The following is a 21,307-nucleotide window of genomic DNA, read 5'->3' as shown; positions in this document are numbered from 1 at the left end:
AGATATATGGTGCTGAGGATGTGGCTTAGTGGTGACCTGGCAGGGCTGAGTAAACAGTTGGACTCAATGATCATGAAAGTCTCTTCCAAACAAAAGGATTCCACACCACAGCCTCCTGCTGAAGGAACGTCAGAGGCACTTTAAACCTCCCCAGTACCACTGTACATTTTGCTGCACAGCTTCTTTGGGCCAAGGAGCTCTTCAGCATCCCTTCAAGAACAGCTTAAGGACAGCTCCCTCTACACCCCTACCACTCATGGCTCTGAGCCAGCCTGTCACAGAAGGAGCAGACACCTACCTCTCTCCCAGCCAGCAGAAATGTGCATGCTGCAAAGCTACGACCATCTGGAGTCCTGACTCGCCGCTTCCCATATGTGCTGCTGGCAGCAAGGAGAGAAGTAAACCAGCCAGGGCTGGAGAAAGATGTGCATCATCTTGCATGAAGCTCTTCTGCTCCTCTGTATCAGCTCCAGGGACACTAGCTCCTCTCCAAAGACATGGTACTTCCCTTGGACACATGCTGCTTCCTCCACATCCTCCCCCCCACAAATCTCCTTGCTCTTTTCCCAGATCTATTGCATGCAGGCTAGAGAGCTTCTGCCAGGCAGAAGAGAGGCAAAGAACTGAGGCAGAGACCAAGGCTGCAGAGCCATTTACAATAAGAACTAGAGGAGTCCTGCTGCAGAAGGCCTGGTTCTGGCCATGAATCACCTTTTGGGCTGGGCCCAGCTAAGAGCAGTGGTTCATTCCATCTACCTTACAGCTACACCAGCTTCAGGTACATATTCAAATCACACACTGTGAGCCACTTGCTCAGGTGACCTGCAGCACTGCTGCCACACGCTGACCTCTGCCACTCAGGTTAAGCACACAGGCCCACCCTGGGGATGAGACAGAGAAAGCAGCTCAGCAACAGCTCAGCTAGTCTTGGGTAATTTCATGTTGCCATCCATACACCACTCATACTACTACTACCTTGCTCTGCCTGTTTGGATAGAGCAGTTTACACTGCCACAGAGTTTGTTGGGCAAGAACACAAAATCCCAGCCCGGTGGAGGTTGGAAGGGACTTGTCCTAGGGATCATCTAGCCCAACCCCATTGCTAAAGGGGTTGAAATGTTCAGGCAGGTCCAGAGAAGACAACTCCACAACCACTGCAGACAGCCTGGTCCAGTGCTTCAGCAGTCCCAGAGGAAAGAAGTTTCTTTCCAAGTTCAGATGAAACTTCCTGGGTTCAAGTTTGTGCCCACTGCCCCTTGCCCTGTTGCCAGGAACCACTGAAAAGAGTCTGGCTCTATTCTCTTGGCTCCTGACATTTAGCTATTGATTAACATTGAGAAGATCCCCTCTCAGTCTGCTCTACTCTGCTGTCCCTCAACCTCTCTTCATCGGAGAGACACTCCAGTCCCCTCATCCTCCTTGTAGCCTCTGCTGCACTCTCTCCGGTAGTTCCTTGTCTCTTTTGAACTGGGGAGCCCAAAACTGATCCCAGGACTCCTGATGTGGCCTGACTACAGCAGAGTAGAAGTGGAGGAGAGCCTCCTTTGACCTCACTAGGAGAGAATAGAGGACTGTAAGAACAGTTAGCTGCACCCAAAAGGTCAAAAGGCTTTTCATCAACAGAGCAGCATAGATGTAAAGTCACATCTTCAAGGCAAAGGGATAGTAAGACAAGCCTCAATGCCTAAAGCAAGGCTGGAATATGTGAGCTGGTACCAGAGATTCATGCCTCGATCACATAGGCTAACAGAACCCAAACAAAAGCTCCCCAGGCAAACAATATACAAAAGACGAAAGCACTGCAGAGAGATCAAGCAAGGCTCCATTCCTGCCATGGCTTTGGCCCATGTCAGCACTGATGGCTCTCCTCAATACAGTTCACTGGGATCTTCCCCTGCAGGTGCTGTCACTGCTGGTGCTTCCTGCAGAGCTTTCATCAGGGCAGGGCAGAGGTGATGCTCCCTGAGCCAAGCGGGAACCCGCTCGCTCTTATCAAAGTCCCTGTTGACTCAGTGAAACCACAACCTCTCCAGCAAAGCTACTTCTGCCAGCCAGACCACACTCCTGCCCTTGGGGCATACTCAGCTTTATGGGCCTCTGCTTGTTAGTTCAGCCCTGCCAGCCTGCGAGTGACATCTCCATCATCTTCGTATCAGAGACCTGCTGACACCTTTCAGCCCTCTGCCATCCAAAACCAAGAGCAGAAGACATACCAGTCTACAAATGGTGTTAGCCAATGATGACCACACCATGTTGCTTCCTCAACCTAACCTGTATTCAGGGTCCTGTTCAAATATGGTGTCTATATTTTGCTGGTTATTACTAGATGTAGATAGAAGAGGAGGCTCAGGGGTGACCTCATTGCTGTCTACAACTACCTGAAGGGATACTGTAGCCAGGTGGGGGGTGGCCTCTTCTCCCAGGCAACCAGCAATAGAACAAGGGGACACAGTCTCAAGTTGTGCCAGGGGAGGTCCAGGCTGGATGTCAGGAGGAAGTTCTTCACAGAGAGAGTGATTGGCATTGGAATGGGCTGCCCAGGGAGGTGGTGGAGGTACCGTCCCTGGAGGTGTTCAAGAAAAGCCTGGCTGAGGCACTTAGTGCCATGGTCTAGTTGACTGGCTAGGGCTGGTTGATAGGTTGGACTGGATGAGCTTGGAGGTCTCTTCCAACCTGGTTGATTCTATTCTACTCTAATGGCATTTCCATGAAGTGTCTCCAGGAAGACCATGACCTAGGAGCATGTCTTTGGTGCCTGACACAGAAACAAGACTTGCAATCACCTGGACCTTCTCGAGTTCAACTACCAGCACCACTTGCAGAAAGTGGAGATCCTCTTCTCACTGCGTGGGCAATGAAAAGGAAGACAGCAACATCTCAAATCCCTCCTGGCACTCTTGAACAGGCTGAACACACAAAAGCCTGCACAGGGACTCTCATGTAACCTGTCACATGGGTCAATCTATATCTGCCAAGTGCATTTACCTCCATTTCGTCAGATCTCAGTGTGCAAAAAGAAAGCAAGAGTAAGCCCTGACCGTTCCTGCCACCACAGATTGCTGCAGGAGGATCAGACCCACACAGACAGCCTCACCAAGCTATACAGGACACCAGAGTCATCTCAACTGTACTGCAGACTGAAGTGATATTCCATGAACGAAACTGGAAGGATGTGGTGTATCCAAGAACAAAAGCAAAGAAAAGGAGAAGGTGAGGTGGAACCTTTTAGCTTCACCGCTGGTGCAGAAGGCAAAACACACAAACACCCTCTACACAAACACACATCCAGTGTTGCCCCAGATTAAGGATACCAAAACCTCTGGCCCAAAATCATACCTCAGAGATTTAAGCTACCATGGCAGAGCAGCTTCCTTCAAAGGTTTCCAGAGCTTTGAACGAGACACAGATGTGGCCACACTTACACAAGAAGAGGGGATGATCTCTGGCACATTTGTGTGGCTCTGACTGTGCAGAGAGCAGCCAGTGTTGGAGAAACATGGTCTTGAAATAAGGTGGGGGGGCACCTCCTGTGCTGGCCATGCTCCCACTACAATGCATCCAGAACTCCCTTCTCCACAGACCCATCACAGCAGAACCTTAGCAAGGCACTGTCCTCACTGTGGTAATATGCCAGGCACCCTTCTTAAACACATATTCTAGAGGGGACAGGCAAGCAGCCAAAGTGCTGCTCTAAACTGCACCCACACGGCACCCAGCAATGCTGCCCACTACCTGAGACAGTGTGAGGTGGGCACACGCACCACACGTGGTCACATCCCACTCAGAAACGCTGTGTTGGAGGACCTGAAGGTGTGTCCCCACCTCAGCAGCACGGCTCGGGGAACATAGCCAGTGTGTGATCATACTGCCACCGCCCCATGCTCTGCTGTCCCCACGCCAGACCCCACTGCCTGTCCTGCAGTGGGGAACACAGCCCAGGAGCATTGGGCACTGGACCTCGCAGCACCCCACGCTAGGAAAACAGGCTGGAGGGACTCACTTCACAGGTGGAAACTCTTTTGGCACAGTAGCACACGACGGTGTCCCTGTCCTCTCCTTGAAGGAGGGGGCCTCCCATTTCACACCACTACACCTTTGAGGGGGGGCAAGCATTTCATCACTGGGCATTTAATTAATGGGCATTGTGCCCTCACAGCAGGTCCCATCCGGGCCAGCTGCGCGGGGTGCCCTGCACAGAGCCCAGCCCTCACTACGCTCCCCACGACCTCACCCCACCCGTGGTGAGGCAGTTGTGGCGGGGTGGGTGAGGATGTCACACGCTTCATGCACCCACCCTTCCACTGCAGCTGACGCCCTCGGCAGCCCACGGCTGCCCCTCCACGGGGTCAAAACCTCCGGCAGCCCCTGCCTTCCATCCCTATGGCACACGGCTTCGCTGCAGCTTTCCCTCCCCCTCCAAACCCCAAGCCTCACTGCAGCTCCACAGCCTCGTACCTCGGGCTCCTCTCTCAGCTCCCCCAAACGCGCGATCCACTACAGCTGCCCTTCCAAACGCTGGCTCCCACAGAACCTCCCGCGTCCCACGGCACCCCACACGCCCCCAGAACCTCCTCTGTGGAGCCGGACACCACTGTAGGCACCCCAAAATACTGCCCCCCATATACAGACAGCCACACGCACAAACACTGGGTCTTACTGCACCGCTGCAGCTGCCCTCCCGCCACAGACCTCCCGTCCAAAGAGCGACCCCTCAGACATCCCCCTCACGGCGCCAGGCCCCGAGGCGCTCCTCCACTTCCAAGCCTCACATGCAAGCCCACACAGCCCCTCAACCGCCGCCTCCCACGCCTCGGCGCCCCACTACCTTGTACTTGCTGAAGCCGGCCAGCTGCTCGGCGGTCACGTACTCCATGGTAGCCACCGATGACCGATGCCACTGCCGGTGCCGCCGCTCCGCGCCCGCCCTGACCCCCGCCGGCCTCCGTAGTCCGCCTCTCGCCGCCGCATCGGGCCACCCGGCGTGGCCGTGACGTCACGGAGCCCCGCCCGCCGCGCGGGCACGGAGGCTGGCCGTGGGAGGGCGCCGCCTGCCGGGAGGGAGGGCGCTGCGCACCCAGGGGCGGCCGGCGGCTGGGCGGGGGCCTTCGCCGCGGGCAGAGAGCGCGGAGTCAGGGAATTGCTTTGGGCTGGGGGAGACTCTTAGGGTCATTGTGTCCGCCCCTGAACCCAGCACTGCCAGGTCGCCGCGAAGTCATGACTCTCAGCACAACCTTTACAGCATCAGAGTATCGCCAAGGTTGGAAGAGACCTCACAGATCATCAAGTCCAACCCTTTACCACAGAGCTCAAGGCCAGACCATGGCACCAAGTGCCACGTCCAATCCTGCCTTGAACAGCCCCAGGGACGGCGACTCCACCACCTCCCCGGGCAGCCCATTCCAGTGCCCAATGACTCTCTCAGGGAAGAACTTTCTCCTCACCTCCAGCCTAAATTTCCCCTGGCACAGCCTGAGGCTGTGTCCTCTTGTTCTGGTGCTGGCCAGTTATGGGCTCCTCACTCCAGAGTGAAAGAACTACTGGAGGTGGTCCTGCAGAGACTATAAAGTTACTGAGGGAAATGAAGCATGTCTCTGATAAGCAAAGGCTGAGAGATCTGGGGCTGTTTAGCCTGGACAAGAGCAACCTAAGGGGATCTCAATGCTTAGCAATAGCTGAAGGCCAGAGGCCAAGAGGATGGGGCCAGACTCTTTTCAGAGGTGCCCAGCAACACAACGAGAGGCAATGGGCACAGGATGGAACCCAGAAGGTTCCACCTGAACATGAGGGAAAAGTTTCTCCTTGTGAGGGAGCTGCAGCCCTAGCAGAGGCTGCCCAGAGAGGTTGTGATGTCTCCTTCTCTGGAGAGATTCCAAACTTGCCTGGATGTGATCCTGGGAGACCTGCTGTGGGTGATGCTGCTTTAGCAGGGAGGTTGGACTGGATGATCACCTGAGGTCCCTTCCAACCCCTACCAATCTGTGATTCTGTGAATTTCTGAGTGCTGGTTGGTTTCTTCCTGGAATCACAGAATCAGTCAGGGTTGGAAGGCTCCACAAGGACCACCATCTAGTTCCAAACCCCCTGCCATGGGCAGGGACACCCTACCCGGGGAGCAGGCTGCCCACAGCCTCATCCAGCCTGGCCTTAAACTTCTTCATGAGGTCATAGTAATGTCAGGGGTTAATGCAAGGGCTAACCTGCCTGTTCCCCAGCACAAGAGAGGAAAAGTAACACACAAAACTCAGGGTTGAGATAGAGAGATAAGAGTTTAATACAACATAAGATATCATAATCACAATGTGTAATCACCTTAGCTAATAGCCTAATTAATCCAGTAATGTAATGCATGATTACCATAGCTTAGCATACGTGCAGAAGTGCAGTGAAATACAGGGGGGTTGGAGGGAAACCCCAGCACAAAACAGAAACCCAAAGCCAGCAGCTGCCCAACTGCCACCCATCTCACTGCCATGCCTGCAGAAAACAGCCAACCCCCATGAACCCAGAATCCAAAAGCAGCAAGCAGAACAGGAAGCTTCTCAAGTTGCAATCTGAACCCACAACACTCTGCTCCAGGTAGCATTTTCAATTTTGACTGTCGGAATGAGTCCAGAGGAAGGTCATGAAGATGCTCAGAGGGCTGGAGCACCTCTGCTATGAGGACAGGCTACAAGAGTTGGGGCTCTTCAGCCTGGAGAAGAGAAGGCTTCAAGGACACCTTGGAGTGGCCTTATAGTATCTGAAGGGGACCTACAGGAATGTTGGGGAGGGACTACTGACAAGGCTTTGTAATGACAGGATGAGGAGTAATGGGTTTAGACTGGCAGAGGGGAGATTCAAACTAGATGTTAGGGAAGGGTTCTTTCCGGTGAGGGTGGTGAGACACTGCCACAGGTTGCACAGGGAGGTTGTGACTGCTCCCTCCCTGGAGGTGTTGAAGGCCAGATTGGATGAGGCCTCAAGCCAAGGGATCAAGCCCAGTCTGCAGGGGTTTAGGAAGGACAGGTCCTGCCTAACCAACCTGATCTCCTTTAATGATCAGGTTACCTCCCTGGTGAATGTGGGGCAGGCTGTGAATGTAGTCTGCCTGGACTTCAGCAAAGCCTTTGACACCATCTACCAAAACAAGCTTCTGGCAAAGCTGGCAGCTCCTGGCTTGGACAGATTGACTCTGGAATGGGTCAAAAACTGGCTGGAAGGCCAAGGCCAGAGAGTGGTGGTGCAGGGTTCTACACTTTGGCCACAACAACCCCAAGCAGCGCTACAGGCTGGGGACAGAGTGGCTGAGAGCAGCCAGGAAGAACAGGACCTGGATGTGCTGGTAGAGAGTAGCCGAAGATGAGGCAGCAGTGTGCCCAGGTGGCCAAGAGAGCCAATGGCATCCTGGCCTGGATCAGGAGCAGTGTGGGCAGCAGGACAAGGGAGGTTATTCTGCCCCTGGACTCAGCACTGCTCAGGCCACACCTTGAGTGCTGTGTCCAGTTCTAGGCTCCTCAATTCAAGAGAGATGTTGAGGTGCTGGAAGGTGTCCAGAGAAGGGCAAGGAAGCTGGTGAGGGGCCTGGAGCAGAGCCCTGTGAGGAGAGGCTGAGGGAGCTGGGGGTGTGCAGCCTGCAGCAGAGGAGGCTCAGGGCTGACCTCATTGCTGTCTACAGCTCCCTGAAGGGAGGCTGTAGCCAGGTGGGGTTGGTCTCTTCTGCCAGGCAAGCAGCAACAGAAGAAGGGGACACAGTCTGGAGTTGTGCCAGGGGAAGTTCAGGCTGGATGTTGTTAGGAAGTTGTTGTCAGAGAGAGTGATTGGCATTGGAATGGGCTGCCCAGGGAGGTGGTGGAGTTGCCGTGCCTGGAGGTGTTGAAGCAAAGCCTGGCTGAGGCACTTAGTGCCATGGTCTGGTTGCTTGGCCAGGGCTGGGTGCTAGGCTGGACTGGCTGAGCTTGGAGGCCTCTTCCAATTTGGATGATTCTGTGATTCTAACTCTTTCAGTCTGTCCTCACAGCAGAGCTGCTCCAGCCCTTTGATCATCCTCATGGCCCTTCTCTGGACATGATGCAGTATCTCCACATCTCTCTTGGAATCAGGGCTGTGGAGACTTGTAGCATTTCCTTCTCAAACACACAGCGACTGCAGTTCTCCCTTCTTGTTAACTTGGCCATGAAGCCTCTCCAGTTCACCAAGTGCATCATCCTTTGTAATTGTCTTCCACAACGGAGGGATTTCTCCTTTACCCTGGAATCTTCCACTGTAGAGCTTCTCCAAATTCGCTCTGAAATGATACACAAACCATTTCCAGTATGCTTGCATGGATGTGTCAGGGGGAATGTTCCAAGTGTTGTAAGGATATCCTGCCTCCCTGTATTTCTTGAAGGGGATCCATGTGTCTGCATCAACCAGGAAGGTGTTATCGCTCCCAACGCTGCTAGAGCAGATGTCAATGACCAGATGGTCTGTCTTACGCCACTTCCACCCTATTAAAGCTTGTGGACGATGGAAGATGACCTGATGGTTTCCATCGTGGTTTTGTATGGTGTTTGTGCAAACAGCCCCACAAAAGGGACACATATTCCAGCACCCTGCAAACTGCTTAGCCAGGATTGTGTGAGGCTGCTGTTCAAATGAGCTCATATCGGCGCCAGCAAGCTCTTTCTTGAGTTGATCCTTCATGAAAAGCAGTGCTTCTGTCATGGCATTATTCAGGAACTCTATGTCTGCTATCTCCTGATGTTCAATGCCCTTCAGGTCCCTCCTGGGCAGGTTCAGCACCTCTGCAAGCGTGCTGCAAAAATTGTCCAGCCAAAGGGAGATTTTGTCATTCCTGTCCTTTCGGTCCTTGACAACTTTGGTTGAGGCAAAAACTGCTGACTGGATGCTTTCGTAGAGGTGAGTAAGGGAGTCATCCAAAAACTTCTCTAGCCTCCTGTTCTCATCTAAACAGTACTTCCTAACACGTGTCTCAATGTAACTCTCCAAAGTATCTTTTGGGTTGATTAAGTACTGCTTGAAGTACTCAAAATTCTCTTCCTCTGCCAGGTATTTCAGTAGGCAAACCTCCAGGGAGTACCTGTTGCCTGTGAATTCTGGGACCTTACCCTTCACGTCTCGAGCTATGGCAAGGGCTGTCCTCTCGTAAACTGCCTGGCGAAGAGCTGGAGAAATCTTGTCACATAAAAAACCAGCAAACATGGTGATGGAAGTGGCTCCTTGGCAGGAAATCTGGAAGCACCTGAAGAAATCTTCTCTCTTGCTCTCCAGGTAGACAGTCGGATCATTTGCCTCTTCGAACGCCTCGCGCATGGCTTTAAACCTCTTCGCTGCCATTCTGCACAGGTAGATCGAGAGATCTATCCTGTAGTCTTTTTTGAAGCTGTATTTTGCATGGCTGGGGACGGTGTCCATGCCCTTCTGTACCTCGTTCAGTATCTCATGAATAAAACTTCGGCTGTAATCCCTTTTCTCCTTCTCTTTCCTGTCGATGTTCGCCTCCACACGCGCTATGATGTTCTTAGTGATGTAGTTGATATTCTCCACCTCGGCGCTATCCAAAGTCCCACTGATGATGCCCCACTTTTTTTTCTTGGCAACATGTTTCTCCTTGTCAAGAGCAAACTGCCTGTATGTGGGAAAGGTCCTGATTCGTTCATGTAAGTTGGGCTCCTTAAACTGCTCTAGGAGGACATTTTCTATTTCCACATCAATATCCACTTTTTCCAGAGGGGGAGCATCAGAGGCGACCTCAATAATCCAGGTAGCCCAGAGGGAAATAAAGTTGTCTCGCAGTTCCATTTCTCTGAGCCTCTTGCCTTTCAGAGACAGAGCCAACTGCCTACTCTTTTCTAGGAGCTCGTTTTCGTAGCCTGACTTCCTCTCATCCAATTTACACTGGCTCTTCTTCAGCTCAATAAGACTCTCACACTTCTTTCTTGTTTCCAGGAGAAGAGAGTCTTTTAGTTCTCTCAGCTTCAGTTCTGTGCTGCTCTTCCACTGGACCAGGATCTCACTGTCTGTGTCTTCACTGAAATATTGCTCCATCTTTTTCATGATGGCATCACTTGTCTTTTGCACTGGAATCTCAAGGTCTTCTGGTGTGATTTTCTGCAAGTCTCCATTGCGAATCCTATTGTCCAGTTTCACCTGCAAGTCTAAGACGTAACTCCTCAGCTGCCAGGTCCAGTCACTAAACGCGGTTTCCAGTTTCTTGTATGTCGCAATCTCCACTGAGTTCTTGAAGCTGAACACAAAGTTTTCGTTCAGCAAAGCACTCCAGAGGTCACTGATACGAACCTTCAAGCTTGAGAGCCTCAAAACACTGCCCTGCGACTCCTTCTTGGCAGCTTGGAGGATTTTGGTTTTTAATTCCTGAACGTTCCGGCTGTAGGTAGGGTTGGGTGGTGCCATCGGGGGGTTTCCTTCCCACAGGTGGGCAAAGTAGTGGATGTGGGTGTTCACATCAAAGCGGATGACGTCGCTGAAGCAGGAGGCATCACAGAATTCCTGCTGGGCAGCTGTCACTGTCATTTTGTCCAGCTTTTCCTGCAGACGTCTTTGCCCTTCCATGTTCTGCTCCTTGGCTGTTATCTCTCCCACATTTTGGTGTACAAACAGGCAGCTGGGGGAAAGATTGACCTGCTTCATCCTCAGAAAAGCCTGCACAGCAATCTGAAGGACATCTTGCATCTCTGAAGGATTTTCCCCAAAGATATTTATCAGAGTCATGTTGCCAATGCCAATGACAAAGGTGGCCAGCTCGTTGTCATGATTGAGGGACTGTTTGTTGGCCACCTCTATCGCACGAAGCCCCTCTGTGTCAACCACTAGCATGTAGTCAAAGCCAGCATCTTCTTGCAGCTTCGTGTCCAGTTTAATTAGCTGCATAAATGCTCCCCGGGTGCATCTGCCGGCACTGACATTAAACTGGAGACCAAACATGGCATTCAACAGGGTTGACTTCCCTGTGCTCTGGATGCCAAGCACTGAAAGGACGAACACTCGCTTATCTCCCAGCTTCTCAATTAACCTGTCAAAGACTGCTCCGATCCATCGTAACGGGACGTAAGATGCATCTCCATCCATCAGCTCAATGGGGTATCCTGAAACCATCAGATCAACTGCAACGTCAGGCAGTTTGGCAAAACACTGATCCTTTGAGTTCATTGACTCCAGAGCTTCGTAAATCTGCCCTACCTCTCTTAAAATGTGCTCAAGGCCAATAGAGGAATCGTTGATTTCGTTGGAGAGGGCCTCTAACTGACTCAGGCACATGGATTTCAGATCATTTTCCTCACTGCACTTCTTCATGGCCAGGATGTCAGACCATAACTGGTGATACCGTCTCTTGAGTTCATCCAGGCGATCAGAGGACAAGTCATCCATAAAGACCTTCATCCACTGCAAGAAGTATTTCTTGGTATCTGCTGTCTGTGACTGGAAAAAGCCAAGGAACGACTTCATCAGCTCATTGAGGGGGAACGCTTTGCACAGTTGCTTTCTCCTTATTACTGACTTCTCTGATTCGGTTTGGCTCCGGTGATGCTCTATGCTCTTGTTCCCCTTCTCCTGCAGGCGAGTGAGCTCTTTGTCCTTCTTGCACCACATGTACCACAGCTTCCCTTGAAGAGGCAGCAGCTGGGATTTCATGTCACGCAACCTCTCCTTCTTCAGAAGCTTCACCAGCGCCTTTGCCTTTTCTTTGGCCGCCACACACGCTGCTGTATCTTCATCCACTAAGAAGCCGTGCTTGCGAGCTTTGTCCTGGCAGCCATCGAGGCTGAAAAGTGTGTTAGACCCTTCCAGGAGATCTTTGATTGTCTTGGTCAGCTCACCCACTAATTCTGCTTCGTTTCTGTTCTTGATACCTATTCTTACATTGTGGCCAGATCGGCCAGCTGCGACTTTCTCTTTTTCAGTGAAAAGACAAACCAAAGGCCTTTGCGACTCCCACAGCTGACGTAAAATCATCATCCCTTTCTTGTCACTCTGATCAGACTCAGCTACCAGAGCCACGTTCACAGCAGATATCTCCTGCAGAAAACGCAGCTGCTCTTCGGAATCCCTCGCGTCCCCACGCAGGTTACAGAAGGCCACGCAGCAGTCAAAGCTGTCATCGTCGCTGCCCCTGGGGCAGTACCAGGAGATCTCCACCACACCTTTCATCAGCAAACAGTCTCTGGTGCTGCCTTGGCAGTGGCGGTGGAAAAAAGTGTCATGCTTGTGCTGGCTCAGCAAAGAGTTCAGGATTTGAGACTTGGAGGAGGAGGGAGAGCTGCCGATGCGGATGAAGGACACGATGGGTGTCTCTGCCTGGTAAATGAGTTTGTTTTTGTAACTGTTAATCCTTGTTTGCTCTCCCAGCTTCTCAGCCTCCTTCCAGCTCTTTTTGATTTGGCTGAGGGACCAGATCGGGAACTCAATCTGTGAAGTGCAGGGGTTTGGTACCAGGAGAGGTAACGCAAACTGGCAGAAAGCAAGTTTTGTTGAGATGTATTGCCTCATGAAGTCATCAGCACAATGGAAAATTGCCATCTGGAGGTCCATGGGGTGCACATGGCTGTCCCCAGCTGCAGATTCAGATGCTTGTTCCTCCAAATCAGAGAAAAAGTCATCAAAGGAATTTGAAGGTTCACACTCTTGCTCTGTGGGTTTGGGCACAGCTGCTGCTGGGTTGCTCTGGTTCTTGCAGGTCAGGTACCTCACTCTATAGTCCACAGTCAAAAGCTTTTGCAAGAAGTGAAATGGTAGCTCGCTGTCCTTGCTGGGCTGACTGTCATGTAAAGGTGTCTTGTATATGATATGGAAGTCTTCTGTCCCCATTTTCCTTGGGTAGTGACTTTCCAGCCCGAGGCGCTCAAGCAAATGGAGAAACTCTTGGTTTGCAACAGGTTGGTTTGCTTGGGATTCACTGCCTTCTGGTTTGGATTTGGACTGACTGGAAGGCTCTACCCTTTGAAAAGTGTCTTCTATGTCTTGGATTATACTGATTTTCTTCAGCTCATCCCATGTGTCATCCACGTGCCCCTCAATGAAAGAATTCAAGTCACTCTCCAGCATCTCCCAGTCTTTGAATCCCTTGTGCTTTTTGAGGAGAGTTCTTATCTCACTGGACCACAACGTTTTCATCTGATCTTCCATCAAAACAAAACATTTGTCCTTCTCTTCGGAGGACACTTCTTTTTCAGGTGCTACAGTTAGACCTGTCAGCAACAGGAAGGCCTGGGCTCTGTAAACATCTTGCTCCTTCAGATTCAGGTACTCCTGATGCCGCATTTCCATTTCTTCTATCATGAAGTGAATTTCTGGACATCCAAGGAGGTACTGAAAAGTGCTACTTTCCACCTGGTATCCCACTCTGGTCGTAATTAAGAGCACCAAGAGCTCTATGTCTTTCTGTGCCCTTTCCTGGAGATACCGGAGTAAGGAATAAACACTTAGGCTTGCAGTCAAGGTGGCTTTTATCTTTGCTTCATGGATGGCAGACACAGAGGTGTCTGGGGCATAAGTGACTCTCTGGATGTACTTCTTCATCTGCAGCAGTGTCTTGGTGAGGTCTTCAAGCTCAGAAACATCAGGAGGTTCGGGAAGCGGGTGCTCAGTATCAAAGATCCATTCCATAATGAAGGAAGACCTGGGGAAGTCCCTGACAGAATAGACATGAGGATCCAGGAGGCATCTCATCAGGGTCTTGATGAGGGTGATGTTTTCTGGAGGGGAGCTCTTGCAAAACTGAACAGTATTGAGCAGGAACTCCTGCAGCGCTTTATCTGACAGGCATACATTGATCCAGACACTGTGGTTTTTTGTTTTCTCATTCAGATTCTGCTTGAAATCCATCAGTGCTAAGAGTTTGCTTTCATCCACCCCCATCTCCCAGGCCTTCACGCACTCTGTGAAATCTCTGGCCTCTTCCACTGCGCTGACCAGTTCCTCTCCAAACATGATGCCAGTGCTGTGATTTGTCAGTGCTTCATAGGCAGCCTTGAGGCTGCTGGCCACTTGATAGACGGACTTAAAATCATTGGTGTGATTGGAGAGGATTATCTCCCACGCTGGGATCAGCTGAAAACCTCGGTCAATGACACGCCAGGTCGTGTTATTGCTTACAAGACCCAGTTTCCACTGAGGAAGAGAATCTGTCTCAGGTGGGCCCCCTGTTTTGGTCACATGGAAATGGACTGCTGTGTAGGCACTCCTTGCATCTCTTCCCTGGAACGAAGCCTGAAAGCTGGACTTGGAAACATCCACAGCTGCTGCCGCACTGACACCCAAGCATCTGTAGCTGGCCCCAACATAGCTACTGAGTGCTTCAGAAGCTTGTTGCTTCATCTCCTCCCGCTGCTCAGCCCTGAATCCTTCTGCAGTTGCCTTCCACCAGAATATCCCCCCAAAGTGGAGGGGACCCTGGTTCACGTGGGACCCAAACCTTCTGAAGAAGCTTGTACACCTGCTCTTCAGCATGTTGGGCCTGTCTCCCTCAGCAGTGATGCTCAAAAGATGCTCAAGTTCTTGCAGCTCCTTCAGGGCAGCATCCGAAAGATGAAGTTGATCCTTTTGGAAGTAGCAGGAGGCCAGAGGGATGTACTGGTACATGGTGGTGCAAATGTAGCTCTGCTCAGAGTGGGACTGGTGAGTGCTCTCTGACCGTGAGGACTTACTGTAATCTACATCAGCTTCAACACTAAACCCCCAGAACCCGGCTTTGGCTGAAACACTGATGCTGAACCCCAGCTGCTCCATGGACTTGGTGAAAGTGGCTTCTTCTGCAGAGGAGGAGAACTCCTTCCTTTCCAGCAGTGATCCGTGCTCTGGACCAGCAAGCTTGAATCCGTCAGGGACCTTGATGAGCTGGTCGCGCTTTGCCAGCACATCGGCAAGGCTGCTGGTTCTATAGATGCCCTGCAGGGCCAGTCCCCCTGATGCCATTCTCAGGACCTCTGTGTCAGAGGCATTCTCACCCCTGCTCACTGATGAGTCCTGCTGCTCCAGTTGCTTCTGGATGCACTCCAGCACATCTGCCAATGACTTCTGCGGCAGCACCCAGTACTCTTTGGGAATCTCCAAGGCTTGCCACAGAGCTTCCTCTTTCTGTTTCATAACGTCCTTGCTGTGGCTGCGGCTCTCGTGATATTCTTTCAGCTCCTTCAGGGCTTGCTTGGCCTCTTCCTGCCTCTGCTTTGTCATCTTCAGGCGCTCCTTCTGCAGCTCCTCAGAAGTTGCTTTGCTGTCTGTGACTTGTAGGAGCTTTCGGAGGGCTCTGGTTTCCCAGGGGTACCGAACTTTGCACTCCAGCTTCAGGTAGTCTTCATATTGCAGATGTTTCAGGGCTTCTATGGACTTCACTCCCAGTACCTCAGACAGTTTGGGGAGCCAGTATGTATCATCCAATCCTTCCTTCATACAGGCTTCTGCCAGTAGCCTTCTGGCAAGAAGTGCCTTTTCATCATCCCCCAGCACGTCCTTCTGGGAATCCATGGCTGCAGAAGAAGGAAACAAACACTGTTGTAAGTGTGTTGTAAAAGGTCTCAGCCTCTCATCAGAGGGCTCCCAGAGAATTCTAGAAGCACAGCTCTGGTTTGGTTGGAAGAGAAATTTGAGAGCATCAAATCCAACCATTAACCCAGCACTGCCATGTCACCACTAAATCATGCCCCTCAGCACCACATCTGCGTGGCTTTCACACCACTCCAGAGATGGAGACTCCACCACTACCCAGCACAGCCCATTCCAGGCTTGACAACCTTTTGGGGGCAGAAATTGTTCAGGCAAAGCTGATCTCTAATATGAGTGCAGGTCTCGGGGATGGCTTTGGCTGCAGACTGTTTCTTTAACCCTTAGCTCCCTACTATTGCCTCCAGAGAAGGTAAAAACCTCACTTACAGCCTGTTTGTTCCTGCATCTCTCTCATCTCCACACTACAACCAGACCTACAATAGCAGCCAAAAACATCAAGTTCACACATATTAGGCAGGCTACTGGGTAGCTCATCTCTTCCAAATAACTCCTAGTCTCTGACACCAATGTCACATACGGCACACCCTCAACAACATTCTTAAACCCTAAAACATTCCTAACGACATCTCCAACCTTCGTTAGCACAGCTTTTACCGTGTCCCAGACCATCTTAGCGAAGAATGAACACACCTGGTAGTGCACCATAGCTGTAAAACACTGCTGAACCGACAGAGTCAGAATTGAGGCAATAATAGGCCAGAATATATCAAACAACTTCATTTTTCCCTGATGTTCTTATTCTGATTATCAATCAAAAGGGGGAAAGAAGAAAAAACAACAAGCCAAGATCGTGCCCCACGTTGGGCGCCAAGAAATCCTGTCCCGGGTTTGGGCTGATCCCTCCCCCGGGAAGAAAATTCACAACACAATCCCCCCTTCTTTTTTGAAAGTCAGGGAAAGATGAAATTGTATTTTCTTAAAATATAAGTATAACAATGTAAAGAGAGATAATAACTAGAGAAGGAAGGAAGGAAGGGAAAAAAACAATACAATAACCTTAAGGGAGATGGGGGAGGGATCAAGCGGCGGCGAAGCAGCAGAAGCAGCAGTAGCCAAAACAGCAGCCGGGGAGATAGGTGAAGCTAAAGCAGCCGAAGCCACCAGGAGAAGGGGGAGAACAAACTTTGCTTCTAGACATTAAGTTCTTGATGCTCCAATGAAATTATATTAATTTATCTATTGTTGCCATTTATGTGGCCTATCCCTGGAATGTTCATCTCTCCCCTATGTCTGAGCTAGAAGATCAGCTCAAACGGCCACACCAGTCTCCCTTTCAACATGTGAGACCATTGTTTCAGCCTGTCCACAATGCCAGATAATGCTGAAGGCCAACCACCCAAACCTTGCACCAGCCCAGCATATCCGCCAGGACAAAAGCCTCTGGAACACCTGGCAGGTGGATTATGTGGGACCCCTCAAGCCATCACATGGAAAAAAATACATACTGGTTGGCGTAGAAGTGGTCTCTGGTCTAACCATGGCCACTGCCACCAGTGCAGCCTCGGGAGCTCAAACCGTTGAGACTCTCAAACACTGGTTCGGCATCTTGCCAATGCCTGAGTGCATCCAGAGCGACAATGGATCGCACTTCACTGCAACCTCAGTGCAAGACTGGGCACGTAGTGAAGGGGTGAAATGGGTGTTTCATACCCCGTATTACCCCCAGGCAAATGGCATTGTCGAGAGGGCAAATGGCCTGATAAAAAGACATGCAAATGTGTCTAAAGGTGGCTGGGACTCACATTTGGCCCAAGCAGTCTTTACAGCCAATAATCGTTGGGGAAGCTATGGAAGCCCCAAGATTAAGATCTTCTGCCCAGCTGAGCCAGTAGTGGACAGTGACCTTGTGCCAGGGGGAATTAAGGATAAATCCTTGTCCCAGATACAGGTGGGCCAACCTGTGCTCGTCAGGCTACAATGACACTGGGTAAACCCAGAGGCTTATATGCCTGGGAAGCCCTAGATGCAAATGGAAAAGGCCACCGGATCAGTGCACGGTGGATTGTCCCCAATTATTAATTGTCAAGCCTGGCCTTTATAGGCTGAGGCAGGTTTTGTCTCCTTACAGGTTAAGGTCGAGGCAGAGGACCAGTTCCTGACCACCTGACCAGCACCTGGGAAAGGGAGAGCCAGCTACACAAGAGATGGAGTCATATCACCGGGGTGGCCAGTGGATGAATGGCATCAGGACCCACGGACTGTGACCTCCAGCCATGGACTCAGAGCATCTAAGGCTCTGCCATGAACTTGGTTGCTCTACCAGGAACAGAGCAATTTTTCAAATTGACTGTGTAGCTTTATTTAATACTGTTTGGGGCTATTGTTAAGCTTTGTTAAGTATTGTTTGGGCAATTAATGTGCTATATATTGTTAATGTTGGAAAAGGCTAAGCTATATATATATCAATAGGCTACTAAATTGTAAGGGGGATCACCTATCACTCAATTTCTAGACAAAGATGCTTATTACCACTGGGGTGGGATGTCCTGGAGTCCTGTACCCCTAAATTCCTCTCCTGCTCGGACTTCGGGGGGGAAGGAGGAAAGCCGCCTCGTTTCCCTCCCCCCTCGCCTGCCCTGCAGCCGAGAAGGGGGCGACTGCCCCGTGAGTTCCCGCGCTGGAGCCAGGCTGGGATTGGCCGTGCGCTTTCGCGCCTAAGGTGTGGTAACTCTGCCCTTTGTCTAGAGAAGGCTATAAATATTGGGGGTCTTGCCGCCTTTGGGGGTTCCCGCTTTGGAGTTTGCCTGTGCCTGGACGTACGAGCCTGCCTGAGCTCCCCCACTCTCCTCACCTTGGCTGCATGGATCTTCAAAGGGACTGTTCCCTATTGACACCTTTGTGAGCCTAACGATCCTTAACGACTCTTCATCGTCCACCTGCAGCCGCTGAAAGGTAGAGAAAGACAGACCGCGAGCAAGCCAGCCTAATCTTGAGTTATTTGGCTCATCTTAACTTTAGTAAGAAACCCGCTATTAATTAATAGCTAAAGCCTTTTCCAACTTCTGACTTCCAAAATAGTCAGATTATTGACAGTATCCCTGTAGGTAATTCTCATGTAGGTAATTCTCTCTGCTAATTAAACTAAATTAATCTTTGTATATATAGTTTTGGGGGTGGGTTTTTGGGAAAATAAAAAATAACTATTTTGGTATAATTTCCCGACTCGGCCACATATTAATTCCTGCCTCCGCAACAATGGTCACAGCACAGGTATGGTGAAGCCTGGCAGATTGACTACATCACTTCACCTCAATCTCATTCTGGCAAGCAGTATGTGCTAACCATGGTAGATAACACGGGAATGGTTGGATAACAATGGTAGATAACAAGGGAATGGTTGGATAACAAGTTAACTGTGGCACAGCAATGTGCCCTTGTGGCCAAGAAGGCCAATGCGATCCTGGGGTGTATTAGGAAGAGTGTCCAGCAGATCAAGAGAGGTTCTCCTGCCCCTCTACTCTGCCCTGCTCAGACCTCATCTTGAATACTGCTTTCAGTTTTGGGCTCCCCAGTTGAAGAGGGACAGGGATCTGCTGGAGAGAGTGCAGCAGAGAGCTATGAGGATGATTATGGGACTGCAGGGCGTGGCTGATGAGGAGAGGCTGAGGGACCTGGGGCTGCTTAGTCTGGAAAAGACTTAGAGGGGATTTGATAAATGTTTATAAATATCTGAGGGTTGGCCAGGAGTGGGGGGACAGGCTCTGCTCACTGCTCCCTGTGGTGGGACAAGGAGCAATGGGTGCAAGTTGCAGCAAAAGAGGTTCCACCTCAACACAAGGGGGAACTTCTTGACTGTAAGAGTCACAGAGCACTGGAACAGGCTCCCCAGAGAGGCTGTGGAGTCTCCTTCCCTGCAGGTGTTCCTCTGTGATCTGTGTTAGACAGCATTGTCCTGCTCTGGCAGGGGGTTGGACTCGATGATTTCCTTGGGGCCCTTCCAACCCCTAACATCCTGTGAGCCTAAGACCTGTCCTGGGAGATTTGCCCAGGAGCCCTAATGGTCTCTAACAGCACAATTTAAAGCTGTTTCCTCTTCTCCTATCATTTCTTCCTCGGCAGAAGAGATGAATCTCTACCTCAACCCAGCCTCCTTTTGGGGAGTTGCAGAGAGCAGGAAGGTCTCTCCTCAGCCTCCTTTTCTCCAGGGTGAAACAACTCCAGTTCCCTCAGCTGCTCCTCACAAGACTTGTGCTCAAGACTGTTCACCACCACCCTGGCCGTTTCTGGGCATGCTCCAGCATCTCAATTCCCCTTTTTAAAGTGGGGAGCCTGGCAAACAAACACAACATTTGAGCTGCAGCCTCAGCAGTGCCCAGCACAGGGGCATGAACACTGCCCTCCCAGTCTGGCTGGCCACGGCATTATGGAATGACTCAGGGTCACTTTCTCCCTTGGAAGCCGACAAGAGGAGGAGTGAGTGTGGCACCATGACCTGCCACAGCACTGCCTGCAGGGGGGTGGGCTAGATGACCTGGAAAGCTCCCTTCCCACCCAAACCCTTCCACGATTCCCATCACAACAGACCTTGCTAGAAGGTTTGTGCCCATGTTTCTCATCACCCCTGCTTCCTCCCCACTCGCCCACCCCAACCCCTGCAACACTCAAGCGTCCTCAAACAGCCTGGCAAGCACAGGCTGCTTCCTCCACCCCACCTCAGAGCAGGGGCTGCTCACTGCTGCCCCAAAATTCCCTCCTCCCTTCCCTGGCCTCTTTCCAGCAGTGCCAAAGCACAGCAGATAGGAAGAAGACGACAAACAAAAGCCCTGCTCTCTGCCGATCCCTGGTGCCAGCCCCAGAGCCCAGCAGCAAGGTCCTACCTTCTCTGCCAGCTGCCTGCCAGCTCCCAGGCTGGTGCCAGCCCAGCCCAGCCCTTCTCTTTATGCAGCCCTCGGGCTCTTGGGCTGCTCTCTGCTTTCTCTTCGTGGAGACAGTGAGGAGAGCTTCTCCCTTCCAGCAAAACAGGACTCTGACAGCAACCGAGTGTGGAAGTGAAACTGGGAGCCGCTGCCTGCACTGAGCTGCTCAGAAGGCAGCACAAGCCCCAGACACACACATTCAGCTCTTAGACCAAGTCCAGGGCTGCCTGGTGCCACTATCCCGCTGCTGCCTGCACTTAGGCAGAAAGGCAGCAGGCACTTCGCAGCACATGGAGCTGTCAGCTGGGAACTTTATTGACCTGCTCCTTTTAACCCCTGGATCAGTGATTACAGAAAGGTTTGAAGTGCAGGGGACCTCTTGAGGTGAACTTGTACAATTCCACTGCACTCAGCAGGGACATTTCAACTACGGCAGGCTGCTCAGAGCCTCGTCCACCCTCATCTGGAAGAGCTTAGGGCTTCCATCGTCTCCATGCACAAGCTGTTAACAAGGCTGGGGTGTTAAGATGGAGACCACCTCAAGAAGTTCAGGAGAAGAAGCAGCAGGAAGAAAAGGCCTGAAAGTCTAAAGGAGAAATCCACAGAGTCCAGACATGGCAACACATTAACACAGAGGATTCATTCTGGTGGCAAGCTGCATCCTTTCTCCATCAGTGAGCACTGCCCAGCCAGCTTAGGCTTCTCAGAGCCTTTTTTGGGGTGCTGAACTAACTAGGGTGTCACCTGAGACCTAAGCACACAGAGGTGCAGCCTCAGCAGTGCCCAGCACAGGGGCATGAACACTGCCCTCCCAGTCTGGCTGGCCACGGCATTATGGAATGACTCAGGGTCACTTTCTCCCTTGGAAGCCGACAAGAGGAGGAGTGAGTGTGGCACCATGACCTGCCACAGCACTGCCTGCAGGGGGGTGGACAGATGACCTGGAAAGCTCC

General features: G+C 51.5%; 2 protein-coding genes across 3 annotated transcripts in view; both read right to left on the bottom strand.

The window, feature by feature from the left end:
• Positions 1-4,958, bottom strand: part of SELENOI (selenoprotein I) — a 47,196-nt gene extending 42,238 nt beyond the window's left edge. For both annotated transcript variants that reach the window (XM_064146559.1, XM_064146560.1), the window contains exon 1: positions 4,826-4,958. In XM_064146559.1, coding sequence (XP_064002629.1) covers positions 4,826-4,873 — 48 coding nt within the window. In that variant the 5' untranslated portion in view covers positions 4,874-4,958. The remainder of the gene's footprint in view (positions 1-4,825) is intronic.
• A 3,008-nt stretch (positions 4,959-7,966) lies between these two features.
• Positions 7,967-20,417, bottom strand: LOC135176993 (interferon-induced very large GTPase 1-like). Its single transcript, XM_064146558.1, has 2 exons — positions 20,316-20,417; positions 7,967-15,461 (listed from the first exon to the last, which is right to left on the bottom strand). Exon 2 carries the CDS (start codon positions 15,457-15,459, stop codon positions 8,107-8,109), a length of 7,353 nt encoding a protein of 2,450 aa, XP_064002628.1. The 5' UTR covers positions 15,460-15,461; positions 20,316-20,417; the 3' UTR covers positions 7,967-8,106.
• Positions 20,418-21,307: the final 890 nt, after the last annotated feature.

This window comes from Pogoniulus pusillus, chromosome 7 (assembly GCF_015220805.1).
Source record: "Pogoniulus pusillus isolate bPogPus1 chromosome 7, bPogPus1.pri, whole genome shotgun sequence".
Lineage (NCBI taxonomy): Eukaryota > Metazoa > Chordata > Aves > Piciformes > Lybiidae > Pogoniulus > Pogoniulus pusillus.
Note: the sequence above shows the minus strand (reverse complement) of the source record. Positions and strands in the feature narration are given on the sequence as shown.

Excerpts from the sequence above, each read along its gene's own strand:
- LOC135176993 (XM_064146558.1), bottom strand. The coding sequence starts at position 15,459 with ATGGATTCCCAGAAGGACGTGCTGGGGGATGATGAAAAGGCACTTCTT.